This window comes from Eleutherodactylus coqui, chromosome 3 (assembly GCF_035609145.1).
Source record: "Eleutherodactylus coqui strain aEleCoq1 chromosome 3, aEleCoq1.hap1, whole genome shotgun sequence".
NCBI classification, from domain to species: domain Eukaryota; kingdom Metazoa; phylum Chordata; class Amphibia; order Anura; family Eleutherodactylidae; genus Eleutherodactylus; species Eleutherodactylus coqui.
Genome location: NC_089839.1, coordinates 262,150,404 through 262,173,163, shown reverse-complemented (window position 1 = coordinate 262,173,163; position 22,760 = coordinate 262,150,404). Strand labels below are relative to the sequence as shown.

At 42.8% G+C, this 22,760-nt stretch overlaps 1 protein-coding gene across 2 annotated transcripts; it reads left to right on the top strand.

Moving 5' to 3' along the window:
• The first annotated feature begins 5,213 nt into the window (after positions 1 to 5,213).
• Positions 5,214 to 20,745, top strand: F3 (coagulation factor III, tissue factor). 2 transcript variants are annotated; one of them, XM_066597373.1, is made up of 7 exons: positions 5,214 to 5,429; positions 9,781 to 9,892; positions 12,345 to 12,529; positions 13,844 to 14,031; positions 14,703 to 14,853; positions 16,627 to 16,670; positions 18,692 to 20,745. In XM_066597373.1, the coding sequence occupies exons 1-7, from the start codon at positions 5,372 to 5,374 to the stop codon at positions 18,719 to 18,721; spliced, it is 768 nt and encodes a 255-aa protein (XP_066453470.1). In that variant the 5' UTR covers positions 5,214 to 5,371; the 3' UTR covers positions 18,722 to 20,745. The 2 variants fall into 2 exon arrangements, with proteins under 2 accessions (XP_066453470.1, XP_066453469.1); XM_066597372.1 differs by lacking the exon at positions 16,627 to 16,670.
• Positions 20,746 to 22,760: the final 2,015 nt, after the last annotated feature.

Here is a 22,760-nt window from a genome sequence, read left to right as displayed (position 1 = left end):
TCCTCAAACATCTGTGGGTTCAAACCGCTCACTACACCCCTTAATAAATTCCCTGAGGGTGTAGTTTCCAAAATGGGGTCAGTTATTGGGGGTTTCAAATGTACTGCTACCTCAGGGGCACTGCAAACACTACATGGGGTCTGAAAATTATTCCTGCCAAATCTGCATTCAAAAAGACAAGAAGCGCTCCTTTCCTTCTGAGACCTACCATGTGCCCATACAACAGGCTACGTCCACATATGGGGCATTTCTAAAAACTGCGGAATCTGGGTCATACATTCCAAGTTTTGTTTCTTTGCTAACTCCTACTGTTTTATATAAAAAAAAAGGTTTTATATTGAAAATCAGTAGAAAAAAGGAACTGTTCTAATTTTTGATGCACTTTCCTTTAATTCCTGTAAAACATCTAAAGGGTTAATAAACTTTCTAAATGCCACTTTGAAGGGTGCTGATTTTAAAATGGGGCAATTCATGGGGGATTCTGATATACAGGCTCGGCAAAACTATGTCTGAACTGCATTGGTCCTTAAAAAATTTAGATTTTGAAATTTGCTAGTAAATGTGAAAAATTACTGCTAAATTTATATACTTTGTGGAGTCTGCAAAAAGTAAAATAACACTTAAAAAATGATTGCTGTGTAAAGTAGGCCTATGGGAAATGTTAATTAATAACTATGTTGTGGTGTTTGACTTTCTATCTTACAAAGAAAACAATTCAAAGTTTGAAAATTGTGAATTTTTCCAAATTTTCAGTAAATTTGGATTTTTTTTCCTAATAAGGACAAAATTTATTGATGAAATTTTTACATAAAGTACAATATGTCACGAAAAAACAATCTCAGAATCACCTTGATAAGTAAAAGCATTCAAAAGTTATTAGCACAGAAAGTGACAGATGTCAGATTTGAAAAATAAGGCTTGGTCCTTAAGCTCAAAATAGGCCATGTCATTAAGGGGTTAAGGACATGCCATATTTTGGGTTTAAGGACGCAACGATTTTTGGCGGATTCTAATCTCCATTTTTCAGAAGCCATAACTTTCTTATTTTTCCGTCGATGCGGCCGTATAAGGGCTTGTTTTGTGTATGGCAAACTGTAGTTTTTATCGGTGCCATTTTTGGGTACAAAGAATATAGTATAAAACCTATATTTTTTTTTTAAGATCGCAGGGAGAGAAAACGCATCAATTCTGCCATAGATTTTTTTTTTAAAAGAGTTAGTTACGCAGCATAAATGACACAATACATTCTTTTCTGCGGGTCGGTACGATTACAAGGACACCAAAATTCTTATATTTTTTTAGGTTTTTCCACTTTTCTGCAGTAAATTGCACTTTTTCCATTTTTCTGCAAGATTTTTTTTGGAAATCTTTTTTTTTTCTAAGTCGCTGCATTCAAAGTCCGATAACTTTTTTATTTGTTCATAGGCAGAGCTCTGTGAGGGCTTATTTTTTGCAAGATAAGCTGTAGTTTTTATTGGTACCATTTTGGGGTACATACAGCTTTTTGATCACTTTTATTATGTTTTTTGGGAGGCAAAATGATAAAAATTAGCATTTTGCCTCAGTTTTTTAGCGCTTTGTTTACGCTTTTTGCCGTGTAGGATAAAAAGCATGTTCAGCTTACTGCATGTGCCGTTACAGACATGACTATACCAAATATATGGTATATTTTTTTTTTTTATGCCAATATGAGAAAAAGCCCCCAAAAAGGGATTTTCTTACATTCTTTTTTACATTTTTATTATTTGTACATTATTTGAATCTTTTTGTTTTACACTATTTGTGTCCCTCTAAGGGACTTGCACCATACCAGCTCTGATCGCTATGATAAGGCATTGCAGGACTTCTCTCCTGCAATGCCTTATAGCTTATTACAGCAATCATAGGCAATGGCCAGATGTCGGCATCCTGTTGCCATGGCAACTAGCTGGGCTTTCTGTGATTATATCGCGAGAGCCCGATAACATCACAGAGGGAGTACCTGCCCTCTGTGAACCCTTCCTATGCCGTGATCTACATAGATCACTGCAGGGAAGGAATTAACAGCGGGGGGGCGCATCTCAGATGCACCCATGCTGTTGCAATGGGAGGCCGGCTATCAGTGACAGTGTCTGGTACCCCCCCTACATACAGGTAGCCGGTGCCCTCTGTGACCGTGGAGGTCGCAGGTAGCTAATGCTGGTCTTGAATTTGTCTAAATTGATTAGCAACTGAAAAAAGGTTCCATTTATGCCAGAATTCTGGTGCAATACCAATAGGACATGGGCCCCAATATCTTTTAAACATCAATATTTTATACTCCTATTATTCAGTTGGCTTATAGAGAATATAACAATCTTGGTTTTGTGGTGGTGTTGTTTTTTATGTGAGTATCCATGAAATATTTGTTTTTACACTGGCAACTAGAAAACATATAATATGGTAACATTTTCTGCTTTCAATATGTCACTTTTCAGCTTTGATGTATATACTGGGACAGTCAGCAGAGCCATTTCATTGGCATCATAGGACAGTGAATAGGACTGCTGTTTTCTTATATGGCATAGGGCTTTTAGGCCACTTTGGGCACTGATTCTACTGATATGTTCTACTAATCCATGCTTCATGTTCTGATTTTATGAGATGCTCTCGGTTTATACATGATAAAGCATGAAGCCATCTGTAGATATATTAGATCATCAAAGTTCTCACATCAGTGCAAAGAACTTCAGGGGATGACTGCGCTCATTTTGTGGGGGGCGATGACCAGTCACTTATGGTTGAGGGAAGGGATGAACAAGAAACCACCAAGGCATTGGCAGGAAGAAGGTCATCTGCAAACGTGGTGCATATATGAGTAGAGCCTTTCACATTGATGAGTCACAAGCTACAATGTATATAACTGTAATCACTGAATTCACTATAAGAAACAGAAACTACGAATTTCATTGATTTTGACTCATTCTGCATTATTGCCGTACGTGTTAATAGCTTCCAGAACTTCAATTTAAATGGAATAGAATATAACATTAGGAGTAATGTAAGGTAAAGGTAAAGTCCCCTGGTGTAAGCACCGAGTCATACTGGCTCCTAGGGTGATGTCACATGGTGGCAGTTATTTGGCAGACTGTTTTTACGGGGTGGTTTGCCATTGCCTTCCCCAGTCATCTTTTTTTTTGAACGACGAATATGCACACGCCAAATTACCAAACTGTGAGCAAACCCATTGACATTAATGGGCTCTATTCTCTGCGTATTGCGAGTGCAAATACATCCTTGTGAAGCCGGCCTAAAGCTGCCTGTCCACGGACAATTTTATATTGCGTGATCTGCGGCGATAATTAGCACGCAAATCACGCATGAAATGCTTTCCGTAGGATGCTTATGGAAAACGCAGCCACTGTCCACAAGCGGAAATCCTTTGCGATTTTGCAATAAAAATCGCAGCATGCCGCGATCTGCTGCAGATCTACACATTGAAGATTTCATTGTAGTCAGTCCTGCCATAAATCACAATTACTTTTAAATGTTCTTCTGCATCTGCAATCCGCTTGCGAAATCCAACCCGCCCGTGGACAGGCAGCCTCAGGGTGCGGGCAGACGAGCGTAGGCGTATTTACGTTCGCACGAGCGCACCGTATAATCGCCCGAGCGATCGTTTTTCACCGATCACGACCAGAGCTAGAAAGCGTATTTTCGTTTGTTCCTACTTTGCAAACGGTCTTTTCGGCGATCGAATATGCGTTGGCGCGTATTTCGGTCGCATATGTTCCGTTTTTTTTCGAATTGCCGTTTTTACGCGCCGTAAAATCGCCCATGTGAACGAATACATTCGAAACCATTGCCTCAGATGGTCACGTATATACGTTTGGTCGCAAAAACGCGCCGTTTATGCGCTCGTCTGCCCGCACCCTGAGTGTGAGGAATGTGAAAGGATTACAACCCCCCAAAAACACAACGAAAACAAGTTTCAGGGGGCCGGGCACAGCTTCCATGGTACTTAGTAATTTGACTGATAATCAGGCCGGGTAAAGATGCCCGCGATCAGCCAACTAAGGAGCGGACGCTTATCTGTTAACTGTGCAGCTTATTTATGGGAGCATAGAATAACTTGCTGGTCGGCTGCACACCTCTGTGTAAGAGGGGAGATGTGCAGCCGACCAATCATACACATGATCATGTATATGAGTTGCTGTAGATAATGGTCAATGCTTGTAGGCATGAACAGGTGATGTGTCTGTGTAAAACTACCTTTATTTATATTGGTAGGCTGAGAGCCTCCGGCGATGCCCTGCTCTGGCAATACATTCATCTACACTAAGTTCACTATGTATATTGCCCATCCTCTAGTTTTGAGGGCTGGACAGTGGGCACATTTAATTGGGTTTACCAGGACTACACTGTGGATGACTTGTCCTCAGGATAGATCATTAATAGATGATTGTTGGGAGTCTGCTGCTTGGAATCCTGTCAATAAGCCGATTGAAGTGACAGTGATGCTCAGGTGACTGCTGCTGTCTCCTCTGTCCACAACAGCCACAGCACTGTACTTGGTATAGCTGCGGTGTGTGGTATTGCAACTCAGTCACATTCACTTGACAAAAAATGTGATAGATAGATAAATATGAGATAGATAGATAGATAGATAGATAGATAGAAAGAAAGAAAGATAGATAGATAGATAGATATGAGATAGATAGATAGATAGATAGATAGATAGATAGATAGATAGATAGATAGATAGATACTATTAGTCTAATAATGAGTATGATCGCTGTTGTCTTGGTAATGAGTATGCTGGTTGTAGTCCCAGTAACCAGTATTATCGGAAATAGTCCTGCAGCAGCATACATGGGTGCCAAAATGAAGTTAAAAAACTTGAGAAAGATCACATTGTGTAATCGAAACGTCGCTGTTGTTTCTATGGAGGAATCAAAGTCATTTTACTTCATAATGAATATGATGATTTTAGTCCCAGTAATGAGTATGATGGTTGCAGTCCCAGTAACGAGTATTATGGTTGCAGTCCCAGTAATGAGTATGATGGTTGCAGTCCCAGTAATCGCTATTATGATTTGGTCTTCAGTTATGCTCTGTCTGTGATTGATCTGACTTTTTGGTTACATTCTGTAATAGTTTTCAGTAATTTAGATCTTAGCTCGCCCTCTAGCGGCAGCATGCGGTACCGCCAGTAGCGCTGGGCAGTGAGTCAGGCTCCCCTCCTCCCACTCACCTATAGCTCCGGCTCTCGGGAAGAGGTGACTATAAAGGAAGCAGCGGACAGCAGGGAGTCACACACAGCCAGAGAGCCGCGGACAGGACTAATCCCCCCGATCTCCGGATTACAGGACACTAGAGACCCTGCTGTAGTCTCCCCGGATTATATACCATCATGCGCTGCCTTCTCGTCGTGCTGCTCGCCTTCTGCTGGCAGAGGAGCTCTGCACAAGGTAAGCCCCCCATCCTGGACTTTGGTCACTAGGCAGGTGGGCACCTGAGTTGGTTCTTGTCATATCTGGACACTTCTGATGTGGACCCCCCTAAAATCCAGAATAAGGTGTACCAGTGACCTGCTGCTGCTGGATTAGTTTAAGGAGTGCTGAATGTTATATAGTGCCTGAGGATAGTTATGGATCAGATGTGTTACTTATCAGAACATGTTACCTGCACAGGTAAGGCTGCATTCATATTTCCATTTGGCTTCTAATTTCCTGCTCCATTATGGAAGCCAAGAATGGAATCCACTAGCCCAATAAACTCCATTGATTATAATGGTGTTTTCACGTCTGCTGAATTAGCCCACATTGTAGACCGCAGGACATGTTCAATTCTGTATCAAAATCTGTTAGATAGACCTGTGGGGTTTACAGCGCAGTTCCGCAGCGGCAGATTAAGCCACGTATAAGGGTGCAGCGATTTATCGTTCATGCGAGCGAACAATGTCCAAGTTTTTTCGTGTAGCCTGTTTACACAAGCAGATAAATCATTCACTTGCTAAATCATTCAGTTATTCACATTCACTGGAGCAATGAATGAAAACGACTGAATAATCCGCTCGTGTGACCTTAGCAAGAAAACGCTATAATTTAGAGTGTAAGCTCTTTGGGCGAGTTAGAGTGTTATATACCATTTTAAAGTTGGGGTATCTTCATAAGGCGTATTTGACAGGGCAGAAAAAGCAGCGTCAAAATACGTATCCGAGCCTGGAGATATTTATTTTGACGCACATTTTGAAGTCTTTTTGATTGCAAAGTCAAAATCCAGTGCAGAAACCGAAAAAGAAGTCCCATGTCACTACTTTTTTTTTTCTTCCACAACGCATATTTTAAATACGCGTTACGAAAAAAAATGCATCATCAAGACCGGGACACGATTTCCCATTACAAATCAATGATACATGTATTTTGGCGCAGAATACTTTCCAAAATGCACCATGTGGACATTCCCGTATAATGGTCAGAGTAATTCTCTATACGGTCCAAGTGTATTAGAAGTTCCTTGATCATATATGGACATGTGACTCCAGACCAAGTGCTTCTACACAGAACTCGCGGCTCATAGGTGTATTCAGATGCTTATTGTACTTGGTCAGACTTCAGGACCCCAGTGTTGCATGGGAATTGTGCTAACCACTGAGCCACCATGCTGCCCCAGATATTATCTAAAACTAATAGTATTCTGCTATAAGCATAAATGGTTATTAAGTGTCATCATTTATACCTCTATGTCATATTACAATGTGTTGGAGTTATCATATAATATAATACAAAAGAACCCTCTATCTCAGCACTGCCACTTAGGCAAGTATTGCCCTCCTGTGTAGTAGAGGAGCTGTTGGGCCACCTAGTGGCACCAGACCAAGGTGCTACTACAACCTCTGCACTTCTAGTTATACCTGTGCTATATGTGTTCACTCTCTCTGAGAGAAGCAGATACCCTCCTCCTAAACATGCTACTGTATATCCATGCTGCAGCACATCTAGCTCTCAGCTTCACCTCCCTCCTCTCCCCATCTCCATATTACATAGCATTACTAGCATTCTTTATCCCTTTTGGTTAGGCTTTTAATTTTCACATCACAGGACATGCAAGGGGGGAAGTTACACATAACAGGAGGTCATGTAACTTCTGCTGGGTTTCAACAAATGTTAAACACATGTACATGAGCTAAAATCCTCTAAAGTGATCTTTGAAGTCCAAGCCACATTCTCATGAGGATGGTTTGATTTAAATCTACTCTGACCCATAATTAACTCGGCATGTCTTACATTGACAAGTATAAAATAAATCTATGGAGAGAACTGAGATGGGAAATCAGTGAAGCTGCTCTGCATGAGTATACTGATCTCTATGGACATCCAGTCCTATCCTGAGATATCACCAACATATTGTATTTGTGTTATCAGCCATATCAGGTGTGGAAGAGGCTGACGCAACTTTCTTCCAAGACACTACTGTACAGCAAGTCACTTGTGCAGGAAAATGCTATATATTTCAATCAGAACCTCATGTATAATTGTGACTATTAGTCAATATTCTTTAGGTTGCTTTCACACCTGCACTCAGGGTTCCACTTTCCTATTCCGTTCCGCCGAACAGCTCAGTCTCAGAACGGCACTGAACATCACTGAACGGACCCCATTGACTATAATGGAGTCCGTTCGGTTTCTGCTCAGCTGTCTGACTTCTGGATGGAAGAAAAATCGCTGCATGCAACACTTTTTCTTCCGAGATTTCGAGACGGATCCGCAACGGTTCCAACGCAGATGTGAAACCGGCCTTTGTGCTTTCTACACTACTTTTCTTATATTGGTCATTCTTCTTTAAAAGCACTTGTTACTATAGCAGCTGCGCACTCCCTGATGTACTTTGCTCTCAGTAGTCTATGCACTGCTGATGGCTTTTGAAGAATGTTGATAATATTTCAGATTGCATCTGTTTGATAGATCTTTGTGTTGCTCTGAGTTCAGGGCAGTAGACCTGCGGTCAGGCTAGGACATTCACCACTATTATAGATGCACCTATAATATGTTTGTGTCAAATTTGCTCTAAAAGGGTTTTTCACTTTGTCTTATTTTAGTCAGCATAATGAGTGTTGCTTCATTGTCATATGATTGTGTTATAAATAGAGATGAGCGAACGTACTCGGTAAGACCGATTTCGCAATCGAGCACCGCGATTTTCGAGTACTTCACTACTCGGGTGAAAAGTACTCGGGGGCGCCGTGGGGCGGGGCGTGGCGTGGTGGAGCGGGGGGGTAGCAGCGCGGAACAGGTGGGAGCTCTCTCTCTCTCCCTCTCCCCCCCACTCCCCTCTGCAACCCCCCGCTCACCCACAGCGCCCCAAGTACTTTTCACCCGAGTAGTGAAGTACTCGAAAATTGCGGTGCTCGATTGCGAAATCAGCCTTACCGAGTACGTTTGCTCATCTCTAGTTATAATGTAATCCCTGGGACAAGTTTTTCTGACCATTGCTGTATAAATGGCTGCATTTATATACCCATAGGAAAAGCACTTAGTGTCATTTTTGCCCTAAAATCATGTTTCCTGCCACTTATTGTAAAATGTTATGAAGTAACAAAAGTTAGAAACTAAGTAAGTAAATTGTTGCAGTTTTTCCAAACATCGGAATAAATATTCTTCAGTTGGAACTGCCCTGCTCCTTACATCTATGACCTCCTTATATGATGGCAGAGAATATCCTTCTGCTGCTGGAGTTACTGCCAGCTTTACTTCTTGGCAGTATATACACAGTTAAATGTGAAATCCAGCTAATTATTAATTCGGTTTAACCTTTTCTATTTACTAAATGAAGCAAGAATTTAGTGTCGAGGCCCCAAAGCTTCTAAATATTTGATATTGTGTTAAAAACATTTTGTGCCAAAACATAAAACAAAGGTAATGGACAATATAAACAATGCAAAGCTACAATCCAAAGGTAAATAGCCATAGCATTGTACAGGAGGAAGCTGGAAGCCAAGCCAGAATGTCCATTATGGTGGCTTAATTATCTCATATGTTCTAAAGGTCCTTTTTTCATGTCAAGATAAATTGGAACAAGCATGTAGTATTGTAGCAATCTTATATCGTTCACCCGGCATCAGGGGCGTAACTATAGAGGGTGCAGGGGATGCGGTTGCACCCGGGCCCAGGAGCCTTAGGGGCCCATAAGGCCTCTCTTCTCCATTTAAGGAGCCCAGTACTATGAATAAAGCATTATAGTTGGGGGCCCTGTTACAGGTTTTGCATTGGGGCCCAGAAGCTTCAAGTTATGCCTCTGTGCAGCATGGTTTAGGTATGGGCACGAGTACAGATAGAGGGGGGGCCCCAGCTCACCTTTTGCATCAGGGCCCCTGAGCCTTTAGTTACGCCCCTGCCCGGCATGCATTTACACTGAATAATTGGTAGTTTCAATTGTTCATTCACACATAATCGCGCTTTTAGTCCATCCTTCTGCCACTTGTTTCCATCAGTAAATCGTACAGCGCCTGTTTATACCAAACGATGCAGCAGTAGACCAACAACGATATTCAGGTCCACAAGAAGGATCTGATCAGCGATAATCTTAAGATCTATCGCCAATTATTCGCTCGCTGCACGCATTTATATCTAACAATTAGCATGCAACCCACTAGATCTCAATTGTCATGATACCCCTCATATTCTTGGAACTCTTCCCCAGTAAAACTGTGTTCATTTAGTAACATATAAGATGTTTGCTTCCTTTGAGTTTTAGAATTAAAAACGAAGTGCCCTCGAAGCTGGCGGTGTTAACCTTGAAAATGTCCTTTTTATATTGCAGATATGAACTTCCCAACAGCAACTGACATAAACGTTTCATCCATCAACTTTAAAACCATTGTAGACTGGAGCCCAAAACCTACAAACTTCACCTACACAGTGCAGATAAGAGGGTGAGTGCCAGTCCTCTGGTATCATTGGTATAGATGGTCAAGCAGACTTTAATGCTATTAGATGCTAGTTATATGGGTTTCTGGGAAAGCTGAATAATGACCAATAAGACCACCATTACCACTCTGATAGGGGTTGTTATTTAGTCTTGCCAGTTTTCTGACCTGGAAGGAAGTCTGTCATAAGGATTTAAACGCGGTAAACCAATCCCAAGCATTGGTGGGCGATATGAAGGCCAGTAGAAATATACCTCATTTTGTGTTCACAGTGCTGCAGTGCCCCCAAAATTGCCTGCACTGCACATCTAGGACTGGGTGCATCTGCATTGACCCAGGTGTATGGTGCAAGCAGAAGCTGGAAATGGCAGTCAACAAGAGGTTGGGTTTTGGAGGACCAAGGAGAGAGCCTAGATTAGTGCAAGCCAGCAGACTGCCCAACTGATGGTTCACAGCTAGCATAATTTATACACTGCGTGCACTGGGGGGGGGAAACAGCAAATTCGGGGGCACAGCAGCACCCTGAGCACAAAATGAGGTATGTTTGTCTGCATGGTCTAGGGTCTTAAATCCTTATTGCAGACTTCCTTGCTACGTCCTCCCCTGTCATCGTGACCAGGAACATCGATGTTTGGTGAGGCCGGGTGGCAACTGCTGGGAGTACTGATGGTTTTAACATTAGCCAGTGCACCTTGTCACTCCACACATGGGATACCTTATTCACAGCTTCTGGGTAGATTGAGTTGACAAGCCCTGTCTGCAGTATGAAATGTGATGCCTGTACTTTCCTGGTGAAGTTGGGCTGCAGTTACTTTGCCAGGATCTTTGCTTTGTAAAGGTGTGGAACATTTTTGCTTGATTACTTTGTGTACAGACAGATTTGCTGATATTGGAGATGTTGGCATAGGGGATGGTTCTGCACTTCATGTGTGCTTGTTCCTGCATGTCTAAGTGATCGATGTTGCATGCAGAGGTAAAGTTGTTTTTTTTTTTGCATTGAAAGGAATGAACTTCAAGCTGCTTCATGTGTTTCTCTCTCGGTTCGACAGCGCTACAAATCGCATGTATGTGAAGCCCATGCTTTCCAATGGGTTCCTTCTAGAGATGAGCGAGCATACTCGCCAAGGCTAACTACTCGAGCGAGTAGTGCCTTATTTGAGCATCTGCCCGCTCGTCTCTAAAGATTCGGCTGCCGGCGGGGAGCGGCAGGGGAGAGCAGGGAGGAACGGGGGGGAGATCTCTCTCTCCCCCCCCCACCCCCGCTTCTCCCTGCTCACCGCTGCAACTCACCTCTCACCCGCGCCAGCAGCCGAATCTTTAGAGACAAGCGGGCAGGTACTCGAATAAGGCACTACTCGCTCGAGTAGTTTGCCTTAGCGAGTATGCTCGCTCATCTCTAGTTCCTTCACATTAGCGATGTTTTGTAGATTGCTATATTGCGAGATAAAAAAAATTGCAGTGTGCTGAATATTGCCGCGATTTGCTATGAATTTTGTAGCCCATGTTTCCCTATTGAGCCTTCCTTTGTGTTGGATCGCATCGCACAAAAACACGATTTTCATGCAATGCAACTTTTACAGTAGGAAGTCCTACTGTTTGTCCCTAAATGAAGCCCTAGCTGCATTAAAAAAACAACAACATATTATCTAACAGGGGCTGTGTGCTGTGCTGTACTTCTCCTCCCGAAGCTCCGGTACACTTGTCTGTAGTCTTCAGACAGCGCTTCCTGGAGAGAGGGCTCAAAAATCCTGCCTCCAGAAAGTACTGGCTCTGATTGGTTCATCGAGCACTGCAGTGATTGGCTAAACCGCGGCACTCGGGAACCAATCAAAGCCAGTGCCTCCTGGAGGCGGGATTTTTGAACTTCCTCATCAGGAAGCGCTGGCTGAAGACTACAGACAAGTGTGCCGGAGCTTCAGGAAGAGACGTGCGGCAGAACGGATAGTGCCTGTTAGGTAATGTGTTGTTTTTGGGGTTTTTTAATGTAGCCAGTGTTTACTTTTAGGGTAGGGCTTTTTATTTGAAGCCGTCGACCCCACGTACCTGTAATTTCTTTACTGCAGATGACCGTGGACGCTCGCCATCGCTCATGCGCATTAGAGGTTTTAAAAAGAAAATATTTGTATTTCCCGTACCGTCGCTAGGTGATGACGCAGGTACCCGCGGCCTATCCAAAATGGCAATTGCGGATGGGCCACGGGTCGGATGGCTTTCATTGACTTTAATAGAGGCCGCCCATGCGGAATCCGCTCAAAAATTGAACATGCTGCGCTTTTATTTTCAGTTGCGGAAATGGCAATCGCGATCTGGAATCTGAGCGGATATGCAAATGTTCTATCTTTGTAATGTGTGCAGAATACCGCGAGTGACGATCATGGATTCCGCAATTCCAAACCGTTCATATGAGACGGGCCTAAGATAAGCTGAATGATGGAATCCACAACTGTTTGTCTTTTAGGTCAACTCTTCGAGACTGGAAGAAGAAGTGTATCTACACCAGCGACACCACATGTGATGTTTCGGATATTATGCGGGACGCTCGTAGCCGCTACGAAATTCGAATTATTTCAGAAGTAAAATCACCAGAAACTGATGAGGAATTTCCTCATGCTGACGGCCCTACATTCAATCCTTATGAGGAAAGTATGTACCACACTCTACATTCTCCTAATAACCACATCATGTGGGAATGGAGGGGAGGGGGGGATTGTATGACCATGAACCCTCATTGCTATAGTGATATTGGTCTCATGTAGTCATTTAAGGGTCTCTGTTTATCCCCCTGAGCTACAATACCAGCTTGTGTGTTTGTTTTTGTCTTCTTTTAGTCCTAATGCACTGAACTACCTGACTGATAGATGTCACACATACAACTAGGAATATCATTACTAGCACATCAGCTTAAAGGGGGGTTGTCCAATTTTTACACCCTGACTTCGGATGTTGGGTTTAGCTCTGATAACACACAGACATGATTAAGTAATCTTACATAAAATGTGTAAAATGCAAAAAATATCATTTTGTATGAAGTGCTAATGTGCACTAATGTCCATTAGCACTTTATCAGCTTCATTTGCATGTAAATGACCCTCCAGAAGCTACTTACAGAACACAGCAGGTGGTCTGAGCTCTGTAATCAGCTCTTTGCTCACCCATGGGGCTGTCAGCTGAATACAATGTAATCAACTGCTCCCATGCAGAACACACATGCGGTCTGTGTTATCTTCTCTCCAACTGAACAATGGATTTTAGCCTCACCTAAAAATCATCATTCAGCCGAAGAGTGAAAGATGGAAGCATTTACACGCCATCATTTGAACGATAATTATTGCGTGTAAATAGGGCTTAAGTAACACTTCTCGATGACTGCGATATCCTGATGGAAACGCTCTCCATGTCCGACATGGACTGCATCACAATTAATGGGGAAGAACTCTATATAAGAATAGAGGATATTCAGTTTCAGGGACATTCTGTAGCCAATTTTCTCATATGGTGTTACATGTTCATCCACAAAGCTGATGGAATTTTCCAGCTCTGGCATTTTCCTAACAAAGTAGTTGACACAATTTTGAAAGTCTTCCATGTTTCTCTCTCGCTGCCCTTCAACCGACTCTCAAATTCCTCATCCTTGATCAAGTGGTTTTGCTTCTGGTGTTCCTGTATGAGATGTAGGAGAGCTGCTTTTTTCTTCTCTTCAGCCTCACCAACTTGTTCGCAGTAGTCTTTTATTGTCATGACCTATGCTGGAAGTTATTCTTCTTTGTAACTTTGGGAATCCAAATAATAGGCAACCCCCTAAACTATGTCATCCATTCGTACATACATCCATTGGGCAGTCAAAATGGGAAATGTATGTTTAGTTACCTGTAATACTTTTTGGATAAATCTATTCTTCTGTCCTAATCCTGCCTGGTTCCCACTATTTACAGGCTCTTATTTCATTTTTATTTGTAGCTTTAATTGGAAAACCGGTTATCCAAGAATTCAAGTTCAACAAAGACCACAGCAATCTGACAATAGTTGTCAAAGACGCCCTGACGCCCTACAGGAATGCCTATAACACTCCAGTTACTGTGCGGGATATTTTTCAAAGTGACTTTCGCTATACAGTATTCTACAGGAAGGCTTCCAGCACAGGAAAGGTGAGCTCCAGACCTTGTCTTAATATCAGCGTTCTTGCTCAGGTTACATACTATGGATCTGGTGCTTTGAGCTAAAACTACTTCTAACTTTTGGGTAAACTGGCCACTATTGAATACTATAGTCAATCTCTTTCCATATGAAATGGGGAAGGTCCATGCACATATGCCCAACTTAATGTAAAATTAAGTTAAAATTGTACTGATTCCATGTTGCAGCATATATTATAGACCAGGGTATTATTTACAATTCTCATGCCTTCAGAGCTGAAATCTTCCAGCTCTACACAAAACATTTTCTAGTGATCTGCATTATGAAAGCAGTTTTCTGGGACTCTTAATGCTGATGACTGATTTTAAGAATTGGTCAGCAATATCTAATCTGACACACAGGGTCCCCACTGATCAACTGATTGAAGAGGCGATGGTAATCAAGTGCAACGGACTCTTCTCAGGCCTGTGATCACATTCATAGGGTCACTAGAATAGGTCATCGATATGTTAGTCTGGGAAACGCCCTTTAACTTTACACCAGACACTGAACAGTACTCTGGGGAAGGGAAACTTAACAGGTAGGTTGTAGCCGCTGAAATAAGTTCGCTGACTGTTCCTAATAGCCAGAAGGGGAAAAAAAAAGTTTCAAGCATGAATTTTTTTTTTCATTGTCTTTGCAGAAAGAGCAATCATCTGCCAGCAATGAGATTGTCATAAAGACAGAGAAAGGAGAAGATTACTGCTTCTTTGTGCAGGCGACCGTACCCTCTCGCAAAGAAAACCGTGCGAGCCAAAACTCCGATGAAAAGTGCACCTCATCTGGGAATGCAGGTATGTGACCAAAGTAAAAGCCGCCTGCTATCAAACTTAAGAAAGGATACATTGTATACTATAAGAATAAATCCGTCTCTAAGGCCTCATGTCCACGGGGAAAATCAGGCCCGCTCCGGATTCTCCATGGAGAATCCGTAGCGGGTCCCTCCTGCCCCGCGGACATGAGCGCTGAAAATGAGAATAAATAAGAATAAACTCACCTCTCGCCCGCTCCGGATCTTCCCTTCGCCGCGGCGTCATATTCTCTGTGTCGCGGCCGGATCTTCTTTCTTCGGCCCGGCGGATGCTCAGGGCACGCCGGTGACGTGCCCCGCGCATGCGCCGGCCCGAAGAAAAAAGATCCGGCCGCGACGGAGAGAAGATGGCGCCGCGGCGAAGGGAAGAACCGGAGCGGGTGAGTAAAATCCGATTTTTGTCTCCCGCGGATCCGGACGGCTTCCATAGGCTTCAATAGAAGCCCGCGGGAGCCGTCCCCGCGGGAGACCCGCACAAAAATGGAGCATGGTCCAGATTTTTTCATGCTCCATTTTTTTTTTAAAATCACTTTTATTGACCATCCGCGGGTATTTATCTACCCGCGGGTGGTCAATGCATCCCTATGGGATGCGGATCCGCGGGCAGGAGAAGAGTTAAAATCCGCTGCGGATTTTAATTCTTCTTTTGCCCGTGGACATGAGGCCTAAATCAGGAAAAGGGAGACTTTATGCTGCGCTGATAGCTGTTGCCTGTGGCAATGTTATGTTGTGTGGGTCTATCCATACAGCCGTAGCAAAAGTACTCCATTGGCTTAGGTCACATGAGTGACAATGGAATGTGTCACTGAAAACAAGTGATCCGTGTGCAGTATGAGGGTCATGTTAGTCTTACAGGTGGAGCAGCATTAACTGAAATGTATCTGGTGTAGCTTATTTTTAGTATACCCAATGAATAATTAGATGGGTTTTATGTCGGATCAGCAGAAAAGAGATCTGAAAAGTTCCATTTGTAAAGAAGGACTTTGCTAAAGTTGATTTCTATGAATTAAAAAAAAATCCTAAAGTCTCCTTTTACAGAATTCCCACTGATTAAGTTCACCTTGATATTAGGAAATGGTGTAACTTCCTTTTACAGGCAGTGGAGTTCAGACAGACTTTAATGCCTCATATATAGAGTCACACAGAGTCCTAAAGTTCTATGGATGTGTTGTCTCTGTATGAGATTGGAGGTAAACTTTAGACTTTTATGGGGTATTATGGCTGCAAGATAAGCCGCAGGGAGATTCACAATAGTTCTTCAGCCAGCCGTACATATAGGGCATGCAGAGGGTGCAGTCGCACCTGGGCCCAGGAGCCATATTGCAAACCAATGCTATCAATGAAGCCTTATAGTTGAGGGCCCAGTTCCAGATTTTGCACTGGGGCCCAGCAGCTTCAAGTTACACCTCTAGGCCAGGGTATAGGTGTATAGCGCACAAGACCGCTCACTGTTGGTGATCAGCTTGACAAAAATAGTAATATAGTATGTAAGGCCAAAAAAAGACACATGTCCATCCAGTTCAGCCTATTCCACCCAATGTTGACCCTGAGGAAGACAAAAAATGGCCCAATGAGATAAAAGCCAATTTTCCCAATTTAAGGGGAAAAAATGTTACAAGAGAGGTGCCGTAGTACTTCTATCAATGCTGACCCCTGTACATGGCACCTCTCCTGTTCTGATTTTACCATGCTGTAATAAAGTATGTATCTAAGTGATATAAATGTCATAGACTCTGACCTTGCTTTTACTTTCCAGTTGCTGGTGGGTTTTTACCCTCCACTGGAGTTTTATGCCTCAGTGTAAGTTGACTCCTCTGGTATGACTGCAGTAGACATGTGGGAGTCGGGTCCTATTGCATAACACTTTTATTAATTCTTCGCAGTCCGTTCCCACGCAGTTCGGTCAAGAGGTCCCGTACTTCCCTATAGATTCCTCTTTTCTCACAACTCCTGCTGGGTTTTTTTTTGTTTGTTTGTTTGGTGTTTTTTGCTGCCTTATGTTTTACCAACGCATTACTTAGAATGTGTTGTGGCTTCCTGTCACTAATGGAGTTGTTCAGGGCGGTGTCATCTATCTAACATTAAGCAGGAACAAACTCCATAAGGGCTCACAAGTGAAATATTTCCGCAAAGCGTGGAAAATATCGCACCAAAATCCGCATGTAGACTTGAAGGTTTTGGAGCGGAACTCCACAGCGGCAGATGAATCCACTTGTGTGCGTACTGCAAAAATATTCCACCCATATGAGGGCTTGTTTTTTGTGTGACGAGATGTAGTTGTTATGGGTACTGTTTTCTGGGTACATGTAAAGCATTTTATAACATAACTTTTTTTGGTGGGCAGTAAGAAAAACACCTCAATTCTGCTATTTTTTTTTTACAGCATAAATCATGCAGAAATGACATTATCTTCTTTTTCTGTGGCTTGGTACGACTACAACAAAACCAAAATTATATATATTTTTTTTTTCACACTTTTTTTTTTATGTCCCTTTAGGAGACTTGAACCAGCGATCATATGATCGCTATCATAATACATTGCAGTACCCGGCGGGCTGATGACGTCACAGAGAGAGTGTGCTCCCTTTCTGAACCCTTTACGTGCTGCAAAAAACATTGATCACAGCATGTGAGGGGTTAACAGTGGGGATCAGTGTTCTTAGCGATTCCCACTGTTGCAATGGGTAGCCGACCGTCCGTCACAGCTGGCTCCTGCTGCAGATGGTGCCGTCTCAGCTTCTGAGCCCATACCATCCATTAAACTTATGTTTACGTCCTGTTGCAGCAAGTACCAGCCACCCAGGACATAAACGTACGTCATATAGGTTAAAGAGAATTTTCCTTCTCGGACATTATGACGTATACTCAGCATGTGCTGCAGATATCTTACAGGTGGCGGGTGATTCGCCTCTGGGAACCAAACTAATAGAAAAATGGGGGGTTATACTCACCCCCTTCTATCAGATAAGGCAGCCACATCCAGGCCGAGAGTAAATGAAGAGGCAGACGAACTTCGCATGGCAATCTATAGTACATTGGTCTATAGGAAACGCCTGAAGAACTTTACTCCTTAGCTCATTAACCCTTTGCAATCCAATTTTGGATTCAAGGTTTCCTAGGGGGGTTTTTCTTTCTGCCATTATACAATGGCGCCATCTGCTGGCTAGAGCCAGTACTGCAGTATGGGACATACTGGAGAGGTCCCCGACAACAGAGCACCCAGTAATATACAGTAGGAATACCCTGCCGGACGTCTTTCGACATTGAAGCTGTACAGCCTTCAATCAGAATGTCTTCAGACGTCAGACAGTGGATTGGAAAGGGTTAAACTTAAGTGGAAATTGCCGTACATATGTGCTGCAATCTCTTCATTTATCTTTCTCTTGGGATTCGGTTGCTGGGCCTGCCAGGATGGGAGTCAAAGGACCCCCGACAGCAGTGAGCGCCACCTCTAGGATCCCCAACCATCCAACATTTATGGCATATCCACAGGATAACTGAGATGGGAAATCCCATTTAATGGGTCCCACTTCATACAAGTCATAAAATATGGCGGTTATGTGATGAGTTTAGGTATATCTTCTCTATCTGGTTCAGAAGCTTCAATCTGCGTCTCCTGTGACCCTCTAGCATTTCAATTTCAGCTATATAGAATACATCCTGCTAGTAAAAAGTGGAGCTTTGGTGAAGAAGGAAATAACCCCATATGTATCTTGACTTGTGTATGAGATACATATATTTGCATGGCTGTATAAAGTGATACATTTTATGTTTCGTGTCATTTAACCCTTGTCTGTCCTTTTCTCTCTCTCTCTCTCTAGATTATGATATTACTATATTGGTTGCTGTAGGAACAGCGGCGGGTCTTATCGTCTTAATCATCGTGCTGTCAGTGGTCCTCTGTAAGTGCAGAAATGGGAAGAAAGAAAAGCCGAAGGAGAAGGTGCCGCTGAATGATGTATAGAGGAAGCCTCTTGTGGGGCGACTGTCCTGCACCTTGACTACTGCAACCATTGACTCTTGAGCGCACTACCTGCTGGTCTCCAGGCAGCACAAGACATTCCTGGTTTCTGTGAAACTGATCAAGCTAATATTATTATATTTCTCATCGCGTCAACATTTGACTGCGTATAAGTGAAAATAGTTGTGATTTTTCGAATGACCGTATGCATTCCTATTGTTTGTAACACTATATGATGATTTTGATTGTATTGGGTTGGGTATGGTCAGCGCTACTGGACTTGGCACTGAAGGAGGAACTAATAATGTCAATACAATTAAGATTTTAGTTTTAAAGCACTACCAGCAAACACTTGAACGGGTACAACACATGCTAGTCAGTATATTATATAGGACATTCCAATATAGGCCTTATGAGTTTCCTAATATTAGACATGCAGCGCTACACTGACCATAGGCATTTAATTAGGGCTGATGCAGGTAACATTAAAGGGGAAAAGACCACCAAAGAGAACACCTGGGTCATGCAATACTCTGGCGGACCCTGTACTAGATATGACGGTATCTGTTGTGGAATGTTCCTAAGGCCGCCTGTCCATAGGCGTGACGGAATATCGCTAGCGATATTCCGCCCCGGGGGAGGAGGGGGGAGCACTGTAAGGTCCCCTCTAATTACCTCTCTAATTGATAAGGTATTGTTTCTTTATAATGGACAGTTGAAAATCACTTTTTGTCCCTCTATTTGTACTCCCTGGAGACCTTTATTTCCACCTGTTGACAGTAGAGATACAACAATCCTTGCTCTATGGAGTAGAGTGAGAGGGGAAACCACCAGACTTAATGGGGTTGTCCAGTATTAAACTATTGATGGTCTAGCCCCAGGATAGCTCATCAATAGTAAATCAGCAGGTGTCTGCCTCCTAGTATTCCCTCTCGTCAGCTGTTATCTGGCTCGTGCGCTCATTTACAGAGCTGATTTCTACATGAAGCAGACAGCTCCGTTCCAATTGCAGTGGACAGGATTGGTATTGCAAGCAAAGTTCAATGCAGAAATTATATGAGCCCAGAGAACAACTTATTGGTGAGGGTCATGCATAGCAGACACTCACTAATCTACTACTGCTGGCCTATCCTGAGGATAGACTTATCAATCATTTACAACTGGACAACCCTTCACTCTCACTCATTATCCTAACTTAGGTACTATTACTGAAATGTACTCCTATGAATATTATAAAGCTGCTTTTAGAAGATTCGTGTTCGTGAAACATTATAGATATCCTATGAGAAACACTACTATACACAGTACAAATCTCTTATCATGTAGATATAAGGGTGTCCGCATGCATGGAATACCTCCCAACTATTTAAATACCCCCCACCCCTCTCACATACATGCAGACTCGGCTGAGCGTGATGAAAAATTATGAATAAATCTGTGCCAGATACCTCTATTCGTGACTTACCTCCCTTGAGAATAAAAGGGTCAAACATGCTGAAGTCCAACACACCCAACCGTCCGGGCCCCCTACAAGTCAGGACACCCCTATACATCTTAGATGGTCAGCTGATGCTGCCAAAATCAATGGGCTCGACTGAAATGAATATACATGGCTAGCTTAGGATACACTACTCTAATATGACTGCCATCGGGTAATACAGATGGGATATGTATGTATGGTGGGCACAAAGCACTTATCAGCATAATATTGTATTTTTATAAAGGTACTTGTGTGGAGATGCTGGTTTTGGATACTTTTATTCTTGGTGATTACTTTTATACGTTGACAATCAAGGGTACTATTTATATAATATATGATTTTTTATATATATGGATATTAGATAATTTTATTTGTGTTTATAAACAGTAACTTATTTTTATAAAATGTACAAAATAAAGGTGAATGGGAAAGAACAGAGTCTTGGAAGTCATTGTTGCTGGGCGCAGGCTATTGGGGACTATTGGCAGGCAGGAATTTAACCGAATACCAAATCTACCGTTCTTTTTATATACTTGACTGCCATTTTCACGTATGCAGCGGGTATCTACTCCTCAACATGTAAAATCATCTGCTGCTGCTATCTGAAAGCAAGATCTGCCCATTAACCCTTTCCAATCCACTGTCTGACGTCTAAAGACATTCTGATTGAAGGCTGTACAGCTCTAATGTCAGAAGACATCCGGCGGGGTATTCTTACTGTAGATTACTGGCCACTCTGTTGTCAGAGGCCTCTCCAGCATGTCACATACCGCAGTACTGGCTCTAGCCAGCAGATGGCGCCATTGTATAGTGGCAGAAAGAGAAAGCCCCCTAGGATACCCTGAATCCAAAATTGGATTGCAAAGGGTTAAAGGGGTTATCTCAAAAGACCTATCTTTCTATATATATGGGTGTCACGGAGGGTGGTCCTGTACATTTATTAGCCATAGTGAAGAAACCCTAACAAAGAACATCTCTTGCGGAGTATTGTGACATGTGTTTCGTGGTTGATCACTTGTTTAGATGGATGGTATATGTGACCAGACACAACCTTTCCTGGCAATCACTGCTCTAAACGGGTTTCAGAAGCTCGAATGGCAGCTGATCACATAACATTACACATAAATACTGCCAAATAAGGCCGGGCTCAGACGGGCGGACTAGGTTCTGTATGCGGCGACCCCCGCATACTTTATTTTCCTTCAGTTGTGTGCAGTGCAGTTTTTTTTTTCGTTTTTTTTTCAATATTCGTATTTTCCGTTCCGTCGTTAAGCGATAACATGGGTATCCGCAGCCCATATTCAATGCTAATTGCGTATGGGCCTCTGGTCAGACGGCCTCCGTTTACTTCAATGGAGGCTGTCCCCGGTGAAAAATAGAGCATGCTGTAATTTTTCCTCCGCTTGCAGGATACGCAGTTCGTATCCGAGTGCGAGCGAAAGTACATGATTTTCAATGCCTGCATTTTGCAACAGATCTTGATTGCAGATTTCTCAATTGGATTCCACCCGTGTTAGCCCGGCCTAAGGCTGATTGGCAGTGGGATATCCACAGCAAATATTCTGCTGCAGACCAGCAGTGGAAAGCCTGCCTTCCAACCATTTGGTGCGGGTTTTAACGTGTGTCCCTGTGTGCAATTCATCTCCGCATTGAGAAAAGGTGAATTTTGCAGTGGAAATGGAGCCTCATCTGGACCCCCCTTCAATAGATAAAACCCAGAAACAGCAAGCCTGCCTTCTGATGGTCTCCAGGACTGTATGGAGAAATACACTGACAGATTCTATATTTTACACTTGCAAACTATGTAGCTGATGCTAAAAAAAAAGAAAGATTTTAACTGCCATTCCAAAAAAAACAAAAAAAAACCCTTTTTTTTTTTGTCTTATTCCGTTTGCAACTCCAATCACATTGACATCCGCTACTGACTACTTTATTTTGTATTTGGTCATCAAACGTGCATCAAATCGTTTTCATTTTCTAGGTGACACAAAATGACTACATCAATCATGTTTATTTCCTGGTTCTCAGTAGAATATGGCAATTGACCCCGATCTGTTGATTAACATGGACATTCAGGTCAGTGAACATGTATACTATACTGTACATTATCTAGTGGAGGGGTAAGCCTATGATGTCTTTGGTGCTATCTAGGAATTGGTGGTTAAATCGTGGCAAAACAATCTAACGTAGGAGGGACATGGTGTAGAGCTTCACCTCTTGTACCATTTGAGGGTTTTCATATTGATTTACACCATATTCATCATTGCATTCCGAGCATGCTCAGAGTGTGTGAGACACAAACCAGAACCAGGGAGAGGCAGAATACATTGTGGAGGATAGAGGGGTCTAATAAGTTGAGCTACATGGCAGACATGGAGGACTTAGTTAGGCTTCCAGCTGCCATGGGAATCCACTTGTACTTTGTGATCGCGATGTGGGGTGCACCTTC